Source organism: Capsicum annuum, chromosome 5 (genome assembly GCF_002878395.1).
Source record: "Capsicum annuum cultivar UCD-10X-F1 chromosome 5, UCD10Xv1.1, whole genome shotgun sequence".
In the NCBI taxonomy this organism is placed as follows: Eukaryota; Viridiplantae; Streptophyta; class Magnoliopsida; order Solanales; family Solanaceae; genus Capsicum; species Capsicum annuum.
This window is the reverse complement of record NC_061115.1, coordinates 89,999,844-90,020,767: the sequence shown is the minus strand read 5'-3', so window position 1 is coordinate 90,020,767 and position 20,924 is coordinate 89,999,844. Positions and strand designations below refer to the sequence as shown.

Genomic DNA, 20,924 nt, shown 5'->3' with positions numbered 1-20,924 from the left:
CTTAGGAAGAAATTCCAGTCGAGATCCTTGATCGACAAATTCGTGAACTAAGGAACAAAGAAGTTCCCCTAGTCAAAGTTCTTTGGCAGAATTAGTCCGTTGAGGGAGCCACTTGGGAAGTAGAAGCAGATATATGGACCAAGTAGCCTCATCTTTTCTCCACAAAATCAGACTCAGCTTAAGGTAACAATCTTCTTAGAATTTCTCTTTTCCATGCTCAGTTTCAGTTACATATCATTCTCATGTCAGTCATGCATTCTCAGAATCAGTTTAGTCATGTGTCATGTTTCAGACTCAGTCATGTAATTACGTTTTCATCACATATATTTAGTATATAATCTCAATTCCACAGTGCTTTCTGCTTAATCAATCTCATTCGAGGACGAATGTTCCCAAGGGGGAGATATAGTAATACCCTAAAAATTGAAACATATGATAGAGCTATGTTTTAAACTCATACAAAGTACATTATAATTATTTGGTAGTTTATGAGTGAGTTTGATGTATATTAAGGCCTCAAATAACTCCCAGCTACTGGACGAATCAAAATATTCCTTACCGATTTAGTTTTCTGGAAGAATGTTGCTAGAGTCAACTTCAAATGAGTATATTTTTTTGTTCTACTCAGAATTTTCCAGCTCAGGACCCACCAAATTGTAGGAAATTGAATTATCTTTCCAATGATACCAATTTTTCCTAAATTTGATTCCCGAGTGAGAAGTTATGGCACTTTTAGTAAAAGATAGTAGCCCATCGCGATAAGGCCGCGTCACGGTGATGGCCCAAATCACGTTTGTCCTTTTACAGTAGACCACCGTGATAACGTCATATCACACCAAGGGTAAAATTTTCATTCAGTGAGGCCCCGTAATGGTGCCGCATCATGCAAAGTTGCCAGTTTGGAGCTTACTAATTCCAGTGGCATAACGCGATAGCACCACATCACGCCGTTGGACAAAATGGGGATTGTCCTTTTCTGGTGGCCCAACGCGATAAGCATTGCATCGCGCCGGAGCCAAAAATTAAGATTTCCAATCCAGTTTTGCATTTTATTTTCCCAAGGGCATTTAAGTCCTTTCCCTTCATCTCATCAGTCCAAACACGGGATTTAAGTCCGAGAGAATTATTTAATTATTATTTCACAATTCTCTCAAAATTAAAGTATCCCTCTTTCAAGAACAAACCCCAGCCTTCAAGATTCAATTTCAAATTCAAAGTTGTGATTTTTACAAGCTATTGTGATTTTAACCAGGAATCTTGATTCTATACCATGTTTACATGAAATTGTCGTTGTTATTATACCCCGCATGTTTTAATGATGTTATTCGCTGTTTTAATTCATAATTAGTGATGTTGATGTTGAAATCATGTTGTTACTACAAGCTTTAAACTATTCCCATACTTAGCTTAAACTATGAACATCAAGTGTTTGATGAAAGGCCTACAAGAATGAATTTTGAATAAATGTTTTCATGTTATGTCCTTAACGTTTTAGTACTATTTTGCCATTATTGCTATGGAGTCATAGGGGTTATGAATACCCAAAAACTTAGTTGTTTACTTAGTCTCAGTATCTTTAGAATGGTCTTCAGACATGTTATGAGCAGTATCAGTTTAGTCAGTTATCATGATCAGTTAAACCTAGAACTGTTCAGTATTCCGAGTCAGTTCAGTTGGGAGTAGGATTTAGCACCGAGCGAGTCTAGGGATAGTGGTTTCCCCGTCAGTTAGGCAGAGTCATTAGTAGCAGTCCCTGTACTGCAGAATTACATAGCAAGCATAGGATTGGAGGAGTCACCCATCAATTCAAGCTTGACTATCTCCCAGGGGTCACCCATTAGTTTAGGCTTGACATCCTTAGTCTTCGGGATAGTACATTAGTGGATCCAAGAAGCCAATGTTAGTACCTGTAGTACGGTACTGACACCCTTTTAACTGGGGTCACAGGTTGGATCCCAAATTGCTCATTGGGGCATGTCGGTTAGATGATAACTCTCACAGTCTCAGTCCAATAATCAGCTCAGTAATTCAATTTCAGCGTTGCTTGACCATAGCATATAGTTATTAATTATTCATGTATTAATACTCAGTATTTCAGTTTACAGATCATATTCAGAATATATTTTATGCTTGGTCAAGCATTCTCAGTATTTACAAATTTCATTCATTCTATTCAGTACTTCATGCTAATCATTCAGTCAGTTATTACTCCTGTACATAAAATCATGCATATCAGCCTACCTCATTTAGCATACCAGTACATTCAAAGTATTGATCGCATACTCGTTTCTTGCACTATGATATATCATATCATAAGTTCGAATGCTCAGTTCCCAGGTTGTGCATAGATTTTCCAGATTATCAGACGTAGCAGTAGTGAGTCCTCATATTTTGAGGACACGGTTTATTCATCTCAGTTATTTCATCAATTCAGTATTTTTTTTTCATTCAGACGGAGTTTGTTGGGAGTTTGTCCCATCTGCTCCACAGTCAGTCACTAAAGGCTTTTCAGACTAATATAGACAGTTAGTCAGTCTTCAGCTTACAGTTGTCATTATCAGATGCTTTGTCAGTATTATCAGTATTGTTTTACAGACTTTATCAGAACTATCACTTAAAAACCTTATGGCATTATATCTATTATTTTCCGTACATGATCTTTTGGTTATTATTTTTATTCAATGCTCACAGCAAGTACCAGCTAATGGGTTTGTTTGTGGTCCATCGGGACTGTAAGCATCATGTGGCGCCCAGGGCGTACTCTCGTGGTGTTACAGATACCCATCACGGCCAGGACCTAGTTTGGATCATAACATCAATACCATGAGGTCTAATCTCCAAGGTCTTAAACCACCCAATCGAAGAACGACATTTCCTACTATACAAAGCCTCAAAAGGCGCCATCTCAATACTCGAATGATAGTTATTATTATACGTAAACTATTCCAAAGCTAAGTGTTACTCCCACTGACCTCTAAAATCTATGACACAATCTTGGAGCATATCCTCAAGAACCTGAATAGTCCACTCCTACTGCTAAACGGTCTGAGGCTAGAAGGTTGTACTAAGATTTACCAAAGTGCATAACTTCTTTGGAAAATCTCTCCAAAATCTAGAAATGAACACCGAACCCCGATCTGAAATAATAGATATTGTCACATCATGCAAATTGACTATCTTACAAACATAGATACGGGATAACCTCTTGGCACTGAAGGACATCTGAGTAGGAATAAAATGTGCCAATTTGGTCAAATGATCTACAATGACCGAAATACCATTAGAACCATAGAAGGTGCGAGGCAAAACACTAACAAAGTCCATGGTAATCTGCTCCCATTTCCACTCAGGAATGGGAAACCTCTGAATCAAACCACTAGATCTTTAACGCTCGACCTTCACCTACTGAAAGCATAGGAAATAAGCTACAAAGTTTAGCACATCTCTCTTTATACCACTCCATCAATAATGCTACCGCAATTCCCTATACATCTTAGTTGTACCTGGGTGAATAAAATATCTAGAATTGTGAACCTCACATAAAAACTAATTGAATCAAGTCATGAACCCTTGGAACACAACTGCAGCTACTGAATCGCAAAACACCCTCAGAATCTATGGTATCCCTCTTGGACTCACTACTCAACACCTTATCATGAATGATGCAAAGTCTCATTTCCTCAAACTGACGACTCTGAATCAACTCAAATAGCAAAGACCTTGCCTCAACACTATCAAGAACCCTATTAGGGTCTAAAATATCAAGTTGCACCATTAAGTTTGCTAAGTACTGGATGTCCCATGCCAATGGACTCTAAGAAACTAAGATAGAAATAAAACTACCCATACTCACCACCATCCAGGTCAAGGTATCGGCCACTATGTTCACCTTGCCCCAATGATACAAAATAGAGATGTCATAATCCTTATAAAACTCTATCCATCTACGCTTCCTAAAATCAAGCTCTCTCTAGGTCATAAATACTGAAGACTAATTGATGATAATCGCATTTGTTTGAAATATTACGATTAGCTTTTTTATAGTTGTCTTTCTTCTTCTTATCCTATTTGATCCCTCTTGTTCTTCCATCATGTTTTGACATTAGTGCATGATTAATTTCTTTTGTAAAACTTATATACTAACTTGTCTAATGATTCTGAATTCTTGCTTTAATATGATACGCTTCTATTCTTATTCTTGTTGTGAACTTTTTTCATGCTTTAATGCCTATTTGTTATGATCCCTTTTTAATGATGCTAAAGGAAGGAATATTAGTATGATTGTGTGTGGTTGGTGAAAGGAGGAAGATTGCTAGTGATAGGGGGAACTAGTGATTGTGGATAGTTGCATGGTGAAAGGCAAAACATGAAATAGTTACATGTACTACAAAAGGATCAATGTTTGTCATCATCAAAAGGGGGAATTCTGGGTTCCAACCTTGTTCTTATTATGCTCAAGTATTGATGATTTATAAACCTCATCACTAAAACCTGGTCCATACCCATCTTCTATGAGTTATATGTTGGTAATTACCTAACCTAGTGGAAGGACTAGTTACGTCAACTAGTGTCCCAGTGTGCAGGTTTGCAGTTGTGCACATTTGTCTTATATTCCAATTGTCTAGTACTCTCTGAACAGTTTTAATACATTAATGGGACGAATCCTCAGTGGTCCTTTTTCAGCATCCACCAATGAGGAAGTTTCTATTCCAATGCTCATCATATATATATATTCATCTTCCTTAAGGAGAAAATCTCAAGCTTGTGCACAAATCCAAAAAGTATTTTTTCTCAAGCAAAGACCTTACCTCAACCGATATTGCAAGACCTAACAATTTAGAAATTCCTTGCTCATAGTGATATATGATTGTGTTTCTAAGTTGATTGAGGTTTTTTTTGGTATTACAATTGTAAACTCACATCTCATTTTAGAGAGTACAGTGAGCATTTTTCATCTAACGTTTTTTTCAAATATAAGTTGTTTTCATAGCTAAAGGTAGCTAATGGAGTTCTCACAGTAGAGGTACTATGAGGGTGTGCTACAATAGAGTTATTGCAAGGTTGTAGGAACTAAGAGGTTAATTTCTAGGTTGTAATTGAAGGTTTCTCGAAGTTTAGTGAAGGTTGATGGTGAAATCCTACTGAGGTAGGTCGTGGTTTTAATTACTCTCTTAAGTAAGGAGGTTTCTATGAAAACATCCCTTGTCATTTACTTTAATGCAATTTCTCTTTGTGTTCTTACTGTTCTTCAATATTATCATAAAGGTACTTGATATCAAATCAGGTTTAGCTGTAGTGGTGGACTCTTACGAACCATCAAAATGTACAGTATAATTTCATGGTGTCATTTCATAAATTTCAAAACTTTTAAAGCAATATTCAAGTGAATAAATTATGTAAATAAGCTAATGCCTACTAACATTAAATTAAACATATGGCACATATTGAAGGGGGGAGTGAATGGGATTCGAAGCTTCACCACAAGTGAAGGACGGAGGGCCTCAACGAAACAACTCCCTCCCATCCTTATAAGTACACCAACTACATTTCTATTTAGCTCACTCAATTCAACAATCAAGTCAATCCTATATTGCATTACTCCAACTGAACATTGACATAAGGTAATGCCAGAAGAAAAAACCACATAGATGAGTTGTACAGGAGGGTTGTTTTTATTGTTATAGACGTTCAACGGCTTAAGCTTCAAAGAGGTACAAATAGGGTCCTCCCTATGCAGGCCTATTGAAGCTGTCTTTAAATTCACAACTAATTTGCAAGCAAAAAAATCTCCGTTTCTCAGAGGAGAATTGAAAAAAAATAATAATCATATTCTACTATAGTAGAAATGTGCTTACTATAGTAGAAGTGTGGAAAAAATAAAGTTATCGACATGTCTGTTTGTTGTCAAATGTTTATTAAGTGGGGTACTTTCATCACTCCGTTCATTTTGTTATCCGCGTGGAAGTGCAGACACTACTTTGATATCGTTCCATATTCTCATCAAGGAATTGGATCAAATGCTTCTCATTTATGTATATTTTTTTCATCAAGATATTTTCTTTTTCAATACTGCTATAATCATAAGGTAGTTCCCCCTCACTTTTTCCTTCTCTTTCTCTTTATCCATTCAATTTATGAATGTGATTTATAAAGGTTTTGATCAATCATATATTTTCCTTACGATTTTCTCTTCATCTTCAATTTTTAATTGATTTTTGGATTTAATTGCATAGATTAATAAAGTTTTGGTCTTTCCTTTAGTTCCACGTGTCAAACTCTGAGAAGAATAGAAATTGGGGTGAAATTTGAGATTAAAAGCTTATTAAAAATTGTAGAACCTAGATAAAATAATTCTTACATTATTTTAATACTTCAATCTTCTCCACCAACTTTTACAATCTTCAGACTATACTACTATTGTTCTAGTTTTGTTAACATCTTTTTCAATCCTCAAATTGGGGGAAGAGAGTTTTTAAATGGAGGTAGAGAGTTATCAAAGTTGCCCATTGAACCTGAAATGCTAACCATGGTGTTCTCATAACGATATGTAAGAAGTTATAAGTTTTTCAAATGTTTGTACTGTACACTTGAATTTGTTGCTAAATAACTTTGAAGTTTTAAAAATAGCGGTTGTTGAATTACATATGCTTAAAGCGTGATTAACAAAGCAGTAAAATGTTATATACATGTTAAGACGCTTAAGACGTTAGTCAAACTGTTTTGCTTCCTTTGATTATCATAGTTTAGCTTCTTTAATTTGTCTGTCTCTTTGTTCGTTTGTTATTTCGTTTGTTATTCTTGAATTCACACAACTCCTTGTTGAATGTTTTTAGCTCTTGTTTATAAAATTTCATGGTTCTTCATCTGGGTTTGCTATGCTGAATGATCTGCCCCCATGTTTCCATGTGTGGGACTCTTCAAATTCTTAATGGTGTAGATTTATTTGAAGAATGGAGAGATAAGCTTCCAACATCTTCCTTTGGTGAGTTCTCTTCCTTGATACTCTGCTCTTCGGTTTGATTTGGAATTATCTTTATAATTGAGCAGTGGATCTATATTGTTGGTTACGGGTTTGTATAAATCTTTGCTTTAACTATGAATTTATTTTAAACATGTGTTTCACTTTTATACACATGAACACTTATACTTTAAGCTCTATTTCAATCTACCTTTTTTCAAGCTTAAAAAATCTTATTGATGTTAAATTAGTTGATACATTAGAGTCGGCTGTAAATGGCAATCCTTTCGACAGTGTCTTCTTTAAATAGACATAATTCTTAATGTACAACTTGAATTAACAACTTTCTGTTTTGTTGAAAAAAAAAATAGACTCAAAGAGCTCAGTTCTATAAAACTTTTATTGGTCGACAATGTTTGGAATATGTACTGACATGGTGTAATTTATGTCGATTCAAAAATATAGATGCTTTGTTCATATGCTCTTGATATAGCTATGCAGGACAGTTTTGGATCAATAGACCAATTCGAAGGTGTATTTGTCAATGATTATCACATGGAAAATGGTTGTGTCCTGATTTGTGTTTTATTTTCACACCTGAACCTTATAGATATGCATAAGGAAGATGATTCCATTAAAAAGGCTTGATTTATGCCATGAAAGTGGTAGAGAAAAAAGAATAAATAAATGAAGAAATTGGGTATGTGCCTCATAGATGGTGATGCTTGTGTTTGGTTTGTAATGGCATTACTCATATTGCAATCCATTATTAGTTACATCATATTTGGGCACCTCAACTAATTTCATGGGATACCATATCGCTTTCTAAGATAATATCAGTTTGATAATGGTTCCACGGGGTTTATTGAACATGTATGACGCTTATCAGAATACTGGGACGAATTCAAACAATGTAAACTCCTGTACAATGATTCAGATGATGGAGGCAAATGTAGAAAGTCAGATCAGAAGCACTGCAAAAGGTTATGTTACTTGGACGGCAGGAGAGCTCAAGTCATTAGCCAACTAATCATTGAGTTTCAATCACTTCAATATGTTATTAAGCTAGATTTTTTTCGGTTAGATGTTATAAAAAGTCTGTCTTGTACTTCTTTGATTGAGATTATTGAATTTCATTTATCTTAAGGCAATGTAATCTTTCTTTCACCTTTCACTTTGTGTATATCGCACGTGTAAATGGCTAAGAAAAAATAGCATATGATTTAGTAGATTTCAGATTAGTTAATAAAGTAATTGATTGTTGGGGGTTGATGAGTTTATGACAAAGATAGTTGATCCTTTGCTTACCTCATAGAAGTACGATACATTTCTTTATAATTTTAGTAGTCTCCTGACTCTTGGATGGTCATATTGTTGCTTTAGGATACTTTCATCGTGGTACTTGTATTTTTAATTCAATTACCACTATTTTGTTCTTGCATATATGGTTTTCAAAGCTAGAACAAACCACTTAGGCATCTCCACAGGATCTCTGACCATCATCCATAGGGAGCAATTAGTTGTGAGTAATGGTGTTGTCAATGGGTAAGTATTTAGATTAGAGACGATTTGTGTATGCAGTTTGGTTAGTTGCTTGATACAGCTTCACAGAGAATTTTTGTTTTGTAGTTTTTTGCCAGTTGTCTATTTTGCTAGTATTAACTGCCCATAAATTTTGGGTACTTCAATTTACTTGCATTAAAGGTGGTTGACTGATATTTGAAATATTATTTTCAATTTTTAAAGTCATACTTCATATTGAAAGTTGGGAGAAGTAGGAAGCTCACTGTTTGTTTATTGCAATTTGTGAAACCTCCTCTTGCTTTTACAAAATCAAATATTTTGGCTTTCTTCTTCATATTGAAGTGTTCTATTGCAAGAAGTGGTTCATTTTTAACGCCCCTTTTTTACTATGTTCATCTAAAATTTGGTGATCCAGTTTGCTTTGGTATCACGTCTAATTTGTTACCCTCTGTCTTCGGAATTAGCACGACTTCATCTACCTTCTTTATGCCTTTCCCCTCTTCTCCATTGTTTGGTTCATGATCAATCATCTCAACTTAGCTATGTTAGGTTCTTTAACCATTGTTGTAACTCATCATATATATATATTCGTCTAACTTGTGTATACCTGCAATGTCATTTTTAACTATAAATAACATAGCAAGCGGGGGTACAAAAAGTTATTGTAGCAATACAATACAATACAATATGATGAGTATATATAGTTCCACAACAAGAGCAGCAACACCAATAGTAGGAAAAAACTACCAGAAGATACAGATCCAGTTAGCTTGAAGATGGACTAGTAATTTCTTTCCTGAATTTATTTTGAATAAGTTATATTAGTGCCATAAAAAAATATGAAGCCAATCAAATGGACTTGTGAGTACATGCTAAGGTAAATGTTATTAAGCATGACTGAAGTTGTACCAAGGTTAAGTATCATCTATGTTATTGCTAGCTCGACCTAATTCCGTCTCCCTCTTTGTACTTTCTACTTTCCCTTCGTACTATTCTATTCTTCTGTAATTTAGTAACCTCTATATTTATCCAACTCTCTACTCCTTCGGAGGTAGCGGTATGGACTACGTACATCTTACCCTCCCCAGACCCCACTTTGTGGGAACACACTGGGTTTATTATTGTTGTTTGTTGTTGTATTCATCCAACTCATATGTACCTGCTAAGTCATTTTTCTGTATTATTAACCTTTTGATCCTATTCTCATATGGAGTATTTGACTCATCTTGCTGTCTTTTTGTCCATGCACCTTCTTTAGTGAAAGTTGGGAAAAAAATAAACAACAATAGGCATGACGCCTAATTCTCGAATAAGGTATGTGACAACAAAGCGCATGTATTTTATCAACACTTCTGTCGCACAATTGTAGCAATAATTTAGAACGACAAGATGAATATCACCAATATAGTAACCGACTGCATTACTACATATGCCTTCCGTCGAAACCATCTTGGGTAAAAGCCTGTAAATACATAAAAATATGTAGAAAATGTGAATACAATGTATAAAGAATATATGTTTGTACATATATTAACAGCCTTCTGATAATTGTTACTTTGCCAATATTTGTTACCAGCTTTTAGTAATTGTCGATCTACCAATATTTGTAACTAACAGTTGTCACTAATAAATATTGTTACAACTGCCCCTAATAAATATAGCGCCCGTGCACGCAGGGGCAGCCACAATCTAACAGCTGCCACTAATAAATATTGTTACAACTGCCGCTAATAAATATAGGGTCCGTGCACGCCGGGGCAGCCACCATCTAGCCGTCTAGTTTTCGTACAATATCTCAATCGTATTATAAACATGTAAGAGAAAAAATCACATTTTAAATTGTATGTAGAGACTAATCAACAATTTTCAAGAACTGTATATTTTACTTCATTTTAGACTTTCGTCATAAATAAATTTTAGCTGTGAATACCAAATATACATACGTCCAGTACACCCTCTTCATTACTTCTGTGCAGTTCGACATGTCCATAAAAGAACAAGGGATGGGGGGGGGGGGGGGGGGGGGGGGACCACATCCAAGGGAATGCCGATAAAAATGGCACCAATACTAATAGATATCATCATGCAGGAATTTAGCAGAACCTAGTCGGTCACTGACGAAATAAATGAGGATGGAATAACTGCTTCTGGCATAAAATTCAAAAACATAGGACAAAATGCACCATGTTATTGCTGCTCCTCTAGAAAACAATATACATGACAAAGATTTAGTGCCTCTTCTCAACTCACAGATGAACCTAAACACATTCAAAGTGAGCAGCAGAACGACTTCCAAACAAAAGAATGATGTTGACAACAATCCTCAAATGATAAAACTCCTCTTTTTAAGACACATCTACAGCAATATGACATCGAAGAGCTACAAACAATTAGTGCAACCAATGGAATCACAAGAAGTAATCAGGAGTCTTCCTTGTGGTGTCAGGCTCTATCTGTCGTGGAGCTGGGTCAAACTGAAGGAAATTCTGCTCCATGTTTTCGCCTATTTCTAGTATTGCAGCCATGTTACCACACCGGTAACAATAGTTTGGAGCACTAAATACTGTCACAACATTTTTATCCTGTCGAAGTTATAACCAATAGCACATAAAAACAAAGTAATACCTAAGCAATTTCAACTTTAATAAACATAAGTGGTGCGTAAGTGTTCTTTCTAAATTTTCTACTAGTTCGTTTTTTTTTTTTTTTTTTTTTTTGGGGGGGTGGGGGGACTAAGTTCACAAACCTGACACCAATTAAAACCCTCCATGACAAGCTGATGAGCTCTAGAAATCAAAGTGAGCCCATTGGTGTGGTTGAACTGAGATGCTATATCCTGTCCAAAGGTGTAACCAGCCCCTCGGGGTGATATTCCCCAACCACACCGATCATCTGGATCAGACCACAGGAGGTCGCACATTGGTCCTTCATGTGGAACCTGATAACACACTGTGACTTAATAGATGAAGACCAGCAACATTAATGTGCATAGAACTAAAAACATGAAACGATAGGAACAGTGGTTCCACTGTGCCACATGTTCAAGAAGCAACAAAGAAATAGCATTTGTGTAAGATATACCCTATAGGTAAATATCAGAAGACGTAAAAGTAATAAATTCTCATATCTAGCTATGAGGAAATTGAAACAGCAGATACTTCCCATAGCAGATAACTATTTGAGACTGAGCTGCATTAAGACCTCTATGACACACTTTTAACATTTGCAAAGTATATAGGACAATACAAAAAAGAAAAAAAACAAATAAAGACTCGACCGCCTTCCTGTTAAAAATTCTTGGTCCAGTTGATTTTGTTGTTCTATTGAACACGACGGCAAACTAATCTGACATACAATTTTAAACTGGGACACATCCTTTTGGAGTTTTGATTAATACAATATACATATCCTAATAAAAAAAGTTACCGTATACTAATGCAATGGACTGAACCATCAATAGGAAGTTCAATTAAAGTACTCCCTCCATCCCAATTTACGTGAAGGTGTTTGACTAGTCATGAAGTTTAAGAATGAACAGAAGACTTTTGAAACTTGTAGCTCAAACAAGCCATAGATATTTGTGTGGCTAGAAATCATCTCATTAAGTATAAAATGAAAAGTTCGAAATTAAATTGTTACTAAATATAGAAAGATGACATTCCTTTTGGGACTGACCAAAAAGGAAAGAGTGTCACATAAATTGGGACAGAGGGAGTAATAAAATGTTTTGAGCACAAATATAGATCACGGGCATGAGATGGAGCAATCAGAATAGCAGAATAGCAAGTAGTAAATACAAAGGAAAGCAGTATCATGTATTATTAAAGCACAAAAACCTGAAGTACAATACCTCTTGTATACGGTCCAATGATCGTATATTATCCAGTGTATCCAAAGAAGGAGAGAGTCCTCCATGTAAACAGAATACCTAAAACAAAAAGAAGTGTTAAACTAGAAATTTATGTCAGCGCTAGTCTTGAAATGAAAAGCCAGTAGAGTAACATCTCAAACCTGACTCTCTATTAGTGCTGTTAGTGGTAGATAATCAAAAAGATCAGTGAAATACTTCCAAACATTGGCATTTCCATACTTCCTCAAGCATTCATCATAAAAACCATACCTGTAAGGAAAAGAGGCATCTCAATACCACCATAAATGATTGAACTGCAGTCATAGTCTCACAGCCTTGTAAGCCATCATCAGGCAATGAAATACTAAAGTAATTCCTCCTAACAAACTGCCTATAGATACATCTGTTGATAACCAACAGTCAATTGTCTATTCGTTTCTTTTTTTCTTTCTTTTGATCAGTCCGTCAAAAGTTATACATCTATCTAATGGTTGGAAAGAAATTTTAGCCAGACAATTGAGCAAGGCACAAATAGAAAGTGTTTAATCCCGGAACTTAATACTAGCTCCTCATCGCCTTTTGCTTTGCTTTTATTAGAAGGCATGAAGTATTTGTGTCGAAAAACTTAGCAATCATTTTCTGAAGAAGAAAATAATGAATAGGAAGACAATGACACCTTAGAAGCTTGGATGTTTGATAGATATCTTTTGGGCTTTCCAAATAATGTGGCACCCTTGCTTATAAAAGTTCTTCGATTTATTTTTTTCTTTGACTAGTTGGAATATAAAGCAGCGAGTAATCAAATTATTAAGAGATAAGAAGAAAATATGAGTGGTTTGTATACCCAACCACACATCCTCATACACAAAACTAGATCATCTAGAAGCAAAAGAAAAAAAAATTCAGTAGGCCATTTTTGTACCTCAAAATGAAATTTAATATTCCAGATCAAGAAAGTAAATCACTTACACCTGAGTGATTTGTCGGCTTTCATGGTTTCCCCTAAGAATTGTGATTCTATCTCTGTAACGGACCTTCAGAGCAACCAATAGTGAGACAGTCTCCACTGAATAGTACCCACGGTCTGCATTCATTGAAAATATATTAATGATATATGTGAATGCTGCATTCATTGAACACCCCATTAATAATAGATGGTATACCAATATAATTCTCTGGCTGATATGTGAATGCTAATATATTTGTCCAACAAGGGAACTAACAATGTTAATATCGACAAATAAAAGCAAAGAACGAAAAGATGAAACACAGAGCTGTAGACAAAGTAACAAACAAAATGTTATAAGAGAGCAGGATGTTGTTGCTTATGTAGTAAGAAACCTTTCCATGATGGAATCCGGAATGTATCTTAAATCCGAAAGTATAACAAAGAAAACAATCAAACACCTTTGTCCTACGATCATGACAAGGGAAAGGAAGACGTGCCAATTACTCATAAAACTAAGGCAATTCTGCAATTTATGGATCCACATATTGACCCTGTTTTAATAAAGATGGATACACATTGACCCATGTACTACATCAAATATGAAAATTTGGGGAATAAAGCAACTTTGACAAGTATTATATAGGAAAACAAAGATAGCTAGTAGGAAAGAATGGAGAATTCTAATGCAGTTGCTGCAATAAATTTCATGCATAAAGAAACCAAAGTAGAGGCTTTTAATGTTGAAAAGAAAGTCATAAGACGACTCTTTTTCTGTTCTTTTTTTTTTTGCTGATAACCAAAAAATCATCAGGGGCCCGCGGTGCACAGTTAGAAACTAAGGACCCGTTTGTCCATGAAAACAAAAAACATGATCACTTTATTTGGTATTTTTGAAATTGAAAATAGAGTTGGAGTTATGTTTGGCCATAGTTTTTTGGAAATGGGGTATTTTTGAAGTTAAAAGATATAAAAACTGAAAATAATTTTTTAAAAAATTAGTATTTTATAAAGACAGGGTTATTTTATGAAAATAAAAAATTTAGATTAGAAAGTGCAAAAAGTGAATCCAAAAATAGTGAAAACAAATCTTGAGGTGAGGTGTTTTTCAAAAATCCAAATATTGCGAAAACGTATTCCGGAATATTTATGGCCAAAAAAGTATTCAGGAATAAAGTGAAAACATATTCCGGAATATCGTGAATAATATTCATAGCCAAATGCCTACTAAGTAAATAATGGACCCGGCCCTTTCCCTTCTTCACTAAAATACTAGGCTTTTGTCTATGGCAAAGTCTGAGCCCATGCAGTGAACCTAACCCACACACATCATGACATTGCGCTCTTACCACTAGACCAAAGGCTTGGGAGCTCTGAAAGAAAATTTTTCCTTTATATGTAATAAACAGTGAAGCTCTTTTATTTTTTTTTCAATTGTTTTAGACTGATAATTTCATCTCTTTTGTAACCTCTGCATCTTCTGGATACTTTTGTTAATGATATATCGCTTATTTCATAAAGAAAAATGTAATAAACTGTCAAGACTTATTTCACTAATTTTCCATGCTTGAGTAAACATATTCAACAACCCAAATACTCACTTATGGGAATAATCTGTCAACTCACACTTCAAAAATCAGAAAAAAATCCGAAAAGGGAAAAAATCTACATCGATGAGAAGCAACTAAATTATCACGTAATGAAAGAACGTGTTTCAGTTGTCATCTTTTTGATTGGCTAAATTTTTCCCCACACCTAGAATCCTGCAAGTGTCAAGAGGATGTGACAAAACTTTGACCAATTTAGACATCTCTAGCTAATGAAACTTAATGGAGAAAAAAATCTTCCATATTTCATCCCCCATCAAGGCTGGTATCTTACTTTGTCAAATTTGTAACGACCAGCAGATAAAAAAAATCCTACCTCAATAATGATTCATCAGTGAAGTCCCACCATGTATTATTAAACATATGTTATAAATGCATTGCCAAAACAAGGAATGACACATGACAATAACTCTGCCATCAGTGAATGGCATAACATCATTTATGTCGTCAATGATTGAGCAATGAAATGTTAAATTATTGAAAAAATGAACTACACTTATATGACTGAGTTTGAACCACCCTTAACTAGGACGAACCACTCCTATGACTCCAAGTTTGAAACAAACTATAGATGTTAAGCATAAAATCTACACATCACACTCTATACAATTTTGCACAACCTGCATCTTCCTTCACGATATCCTAACATTGGTGTTGTGTCTTTTTCTTCATGATGGTGGTGTTTGGATCAACTTGCTCACTCAGTGACTATTCCATTGGATACTTACTAACTCCAACCAGCATAGGTACCTAGTAGCTTAGGCAGATAAAAAGAAGTCACATGATATTTATTGCCTCCACTGATAATCAAACATGTGACCTCATGGTTCTCATTGCACCTCATTGACTACTGGGCGGGTAACATTACGGTTGTACGTATTTGCAATTTGTGTTCATGTCAACGACGGTGCTACCAAATTTACTACATGTATTAGAAAACTAGTAGGCAAGTCATGACTAGACTAGCAATTACTACATAGAGTGTCAAACTCTAAACTCCATCTGTGTGCATTCAGAAGCAAATCCTCCCAAGCCAGATGAAAGAGGAGACCATAGTATATGAAAGACCAGCATAGATATAGTCTAACTGTAATGTATGTATCCTCTAAGGGGTCGTTTGGTAGCTGATCAGAGTTATGCAGGTATTAGTTATATAGGAATTAGTTATGATAGAATTTATGTACTATTGCAGATATTACTCAACCTTCTATCCTGCATAAGATAATACATAGATTCCACATAACTTATGCATGTATTAAATATGTGGGTTTCTAAATTGCAAACCAAACATTGTATTAAGTTTATACATGAAGAATTTACCTCCTAACTAGCTACCAGACATGGTATTACTTATGCAGGACTTAATACCTGCATAACTCACCTTCAAACCAGCTCCCAAACAGCCCGTAAATGAATGGGTACATAGAAGTCATACATAGCCGAACCTAACTAGTTTAGGATCGATAGACCAACAAACCTTTTTTAAAAATTCAACACAAATACACAGCCCCAATAAATTGGAAAAAAAAACATAAAATCTCTCAAATTCAACACAATACTCAGCCCCAATAAATGAAAACAAAAAGAAACATCAAATCTCTCAATTCCAAAAAGAAAAAAAAATCTCGAACTTACCAACATAATCGCCCATGAAGAGATAATTGGTATCCGGAGCATTTCCACCAATTCGGAAAAGTTCAATCAGATCGTAGAACTGACCATGTATATCACCGCAGACAGTGACAGGACATTTGACTGGTTGCACATTCCATTCCTCCACAAGTATAGCCCTTGCTTGATCACACAACGTCTTCACCTCCGCTTCCGGTAGAGGCTTACACTCCATCAGTTGCTCGATCTGCCGATCTACATCTGCGTTTGACGGCATTTTCCTCGACGATCTGAGAATTCCACGCCGATTAATTCACCAATTTGTCAATGGAAGATAAAACGCAAATATTAGATTTTAAGTTTAATCGAAATATGAATTTACGTACCGAAGATTAAATTTAAGCTTAAAAAATGCAAAAATTACAGCAGATTGAGCATCGGAAAGAGTAGGATTGGGGTTTCAATCACCCAATTATCTGATATTTATATCCATTCATATGAATCTTTTTTCCTAAATTCTATTTGAAAATGTAAAAAAAAAAAAAAAAAGGTTTTGTAATTAGAATAATTGTGTGTATATAGGTATGGCAATAAAGAAGATTTTTATATGTTCGTCTCAATTAAGGTATCTATGGAGAAATGAAATTGGGAAATAGAATGTGAGATGAAATACAAATGAAATGGAAATGCACGTCAATTATTCCTCACCGGTGGCTCCGCCAGGTCAAAATACAAAACCGAGTTCCAAATCATTCCATGCCACCAAATTTTAAAAAAAAAAAAAAAAAAAGCATCACAAAAATTGTGATTTATGTACCAATAGACAGTTGATGATGTTAATTTTTTTTAAAAGAATCTAACTCATAATTTTTGTAAGTGATTCATTCTTATTTTAACATAACTCACGAAAATTGTGAGTTATGCATTTTACTTTCAACATAAGTAAGTTATGCATTCTTATTTTAACATAACTCACAATTTTTGTGAGTTATTCATTCTTATTTTAATATAACTCACAAAAATTGTGAGTTATGCATTTCACTTTAACATAACTCACAATTTTTGTGAGTTATGCATTCTTATTTTTAACATAATTTAGTACATTCAAAAAGCATGAATAATAATTACATGAAATTAGCAATATAAATAATAATAACATGAAATTAACAAACATAACTTATTAGCGATGATATTTTAGGTCTACCAATAATAATCGACAATATTCAAGCTTAGTGACAAATGAACATTTGTAGATGTTCCAGCATTGTGCATCCATCCAAGTTGAGATGATTGACCATAATTATAGTCATTTTCAAATAAATCAACATTATTCGTGTCACGCAGAGTTAAGCTCTTAAATAAAATATAACATATGACATAAAAAATAGACCAAAAATCATTAAAAATATAAAATATTAATAATAACACAAACTAAGAAAAAATACCGATCACTTTCATTCAAAGTTTCATTCAAATCAGGTATTGAGAATTGTGTTGGCATGTTACTCGGCATGATGTATTGGGGAGCATTCATGTTAAAAAAAGTATTATATTGAGTTAAATGAGCATTAACATCACTTGTTGGATCATCAAATTGTGTATGCACATTTATCTTATTGAAGACTGCACAAGATGATTTTTACGCTCCTTCTTAACATAAACTTGAAGAATGTTCAGTTTTATTTGACTAACATAGTCACAAGGAGTCCTCATAAATTTAGTCAACGACTCATCATCACTAATAATCCATTCTCCATAATTTACCATTCCTTGAGATGAGAAGGAATTTGGATACTGTCCGACTATAAATAAATCAAAATCATTATTTTTTATTTTTATTCTTCTAAAAATTGATTCTACAAATTCTATATAACCAATTGAAATTGGATACTTCACGTTGAACTTGGGGGACATACTATAATATATTGTATTTCCCTCGTGAATAATTTCGACATCCCAAAAAAGTGTAACTTTAACACGTTCAGAATTTATTCTCTAAAATTTGATACAGTTTTAAAAAGATAAATTGAGTTGGAAGATGATTGAAAAAAAAATTGAAGTTGAAGAAGAAGCAGAAAACGAATTTGAAAATCATATACAAAGAATGAATGTATACGAGTGTTTAAATAGGATAATTTGATAAAACAGATGCATAACTCACAAAAAAGGTGAGTTATATACTTTTATGAGTTATATGTTAAATAGAATTTCGGAAACATTTTTCATTATTTAAATAACTCACAAATGAATGGATAACTTATAATTTATCTGAGTTATGTTAAAATAAAAGACATAACTCACAATTTTTGTGAGTTATGTTATAATAAAATGCATAACTCACAAAAATCGTGAGTTATGTTAAAAATAAGAATGCATAACTCACATTTTTTGTGAGTTGTGTTAAAATAAGAATGAATAACTCACAAAAATTGTGAGTTATGTTAAAATAAGAATGCATAACTCACAATTTTTGTGAGTTATGTTGAAAATAAAATGCATAACTCACAATTTTTGTGACTTATGTTAAAATAAGAATGAATAACTTATAAAAATTGTGAGTTATGTACTTTTAAAAAAAAATTAACACCATGAACTGCCTTCCGTTAAAGATATTTGTGCATAACTCACAATTTTTGTAAGTTAAGCATAGATTGGTACATTTTTAAATATATGACATAGTTTGGTGCTTTTTTTAGTTTGGTGGCATAAAATGGTTCTGGGCTCTACAAAACCTATGGTGACACGTGTCGTCTAGTGAATCATTTTCAAAAAAGAAAAAAAATTGTCTTTATGGCCCGTTTGACATACCATATGAAATAGTGATATAATTTGATAAAAAATTGAAGTTTTGTTTAAATATGTAATTTTGATTTAAGATGTATTTTTTTATAAACATGAAAATTTTATAAGTTATGACAACTATTAAATTTTCTTTAAATCTTATACAATGTTATCAAATGATTAAATTATAGTTCATAAATAGGATATCGTAATATTCTAACACTGTGTTTGGATGGTAGTTTGACATGATTTCACAATATACCGTACTGTATGGTATGGTATGGTATGATATTGTACATTATAGTACAGTACAATGTTTGGATGGAGTGTATCGTTCACTATTGTTTAATAACATTTTTATCGTTTGATTTAACGATATGATACCGTATCGTAACTGATAAGTTTACAAAAACACCTTTAATTATTATAAATATTAAATTTATAAATAATTACTAATAAATTAATTAAAAGAAAAATCTTTCTGCTAAATTGGTCAAAACTTCCTTTTTTGAGAAGAATATAAGTGCACATGAATGTGATAATTGCATAAAATCAATAAAGATTTAGAGGTGAAAAGTTACCAAACACACTGTTAAAGTTGGGACACCTTTGAGGTTGAACCTGCCATTTACTTGCCATGGGTGCTGTGGAGTCCTCCAAGTAGGTTTGTTCTCAACATACGCTCTCAGCAATGTTATATCGTCACTTGACGGTTTCAGTTTCTTGTATACAATAAGTTCAGCTTTTACACAACTAGGGCACCAACTAAGATTGGTAGAAGAGTCTACATCAACGAGGAATGGGATGAAATTATCTTTATTTTGAGGTGACTCTATTCTGAACATTTCAAAATCTTCATCAAAAGTTGCTAAGGTTGCGTCCAATACCTTCAACGACATTCTTACAACAGTAAACTATCACGCCTTTCTTTATCCTAAACCAACAAAAACAGACAACATAAAGTTAAAGAAAATCAAACTTTGTGCATATATAAAACATAAAATCAAAATCAATGGTTTGTTTAGTTTAGTGTTAAATAAGTAAAAAATTAAACTTATGTCATATACAAAATATTAAAATTGAATCAAGATTAAGTTTTTAACTTTCTGATTCTAAACATTAGACCAAACAAAACAGATTGAAAAAAATACAAAAACATTCAACTTGGTGCACATAAAAAACATTGAAACAAATTCAAGATTGAGTTCTTAAAACACGATTAAAACATTCATAAAACTAAAATGAACACACAAATCTAACACGGCTTATACAAAAGGCAGGACAGCTAGGTGCACAAAGTATACAATGTTAATAGGGTTCAGGAAAGACCCCTCAAAAAGAGTATGATATAGTCAGTTTAGTCCTAGCGCAATCACTAGCGGCTAATTCCAGAGATCATGGGTTACAGAGACAACTTTACCGTTACTTTAAGGAAGCCTTTCATGACATATATGAAAATAGTAAATGAAATCAAGATTAAGTTTTTACACTAGAAACAGAAGATTTTTTAGTTTCTAAAAAAAAACCCAAACAAAATAAGTAGAAAAATTAAACTTGGTACATACATGTCTCTCACATTGCCTCTTTTACATGTCTAATATGTATGGAACATGAACCTTTTAGGTTCAAGCCTCTCCCTCGAGCACA

At 33.9% G+C, this 20,924-nt stretch overlaps 2 protein-coding genes across 17 annotated transcripts; one reads left to right on the top strand and one right to left on the bottom strand.

Moving 5' to 3' along the window:
• Window positions 1-5,444: 5,444 nt before the first annotated feature.
• Window positions 5,445-8,233, top strand: LOC107870818. 15 transcript variants are annotated; one of them, XR_007055795.1, is made up of 3 exons: window positions 5,445-5,621; window positions 6,938-6,982; window positions 7,848-8,233. XR_007055795.1 is itself a non-coding variant. In XM_016717476.2 (3 exons), the coding sequence occupies exons 1-3, from the start codon at window positions 5,891-5,893 to the stop codon at window positions 7,986-7,988; spliced, it is 333 nt and encodes a 110-aa protein (XP_016572962.1). In that variant the 5' UTR covers window positions 5,718-5,890; the 3' UTR covers window positions 7,989-8,233. The 15 variants fall into 15 exon arrangements, 2 of the variants coding, with proteins under 2 accessions (XP_016572962.1, XP_016572961.1); XR_007055798.1 differs by having other exon boundaries at window positions 7,452-8,233; XR_007055794.1 differs by having other exon boundaries at window positions 6,834-6,982; window positions 7,896-8,233.
• A 2,376-nt stretch (window positions 8,234-10,609) lies between these two features.
• LOC107870817 (serine/threonine-protein phosphatase PP2A-2 catalytic subunit) lies at window positions 10,610-17,326 on the bottom strand. Of its 2 annotated transcripts, none has more exons than XM_016717472.2 (7): window positions 17,205-17,326; window positions 16,521-16,786; window positions 13,302-13,416; window positions 12,494-12,602; window positions 12,333-12,410; window positions 11,229-11,420; window positions 10,610-11,064 (listed from the first exon to the last, which is right to left on the bottom strand). In XM_016717472.2, exons 2-7 carry the CDS (start codon window positions 16,771-16,773, stop codon window positions 10,891-10,893), a joined length of 921 nt encoding a protein of 306 aa, XP_016572958.1. In that variant the 5' UTR covers window positions 16,774-16,786; window positions 17,205-17,326; the 3' UTR covers window positions 10,610-10,890. The 2 variants fall into 2 exon arrangements, with proteins under 2 accessions (XP_016572958.1, XP_016572956.1); XM_016717470.2 differs by having other exon boundaries at window positions 16,883-17,233.
• Window positions 17,327-20,924: the final 3,598 nt, after the last annotated feature.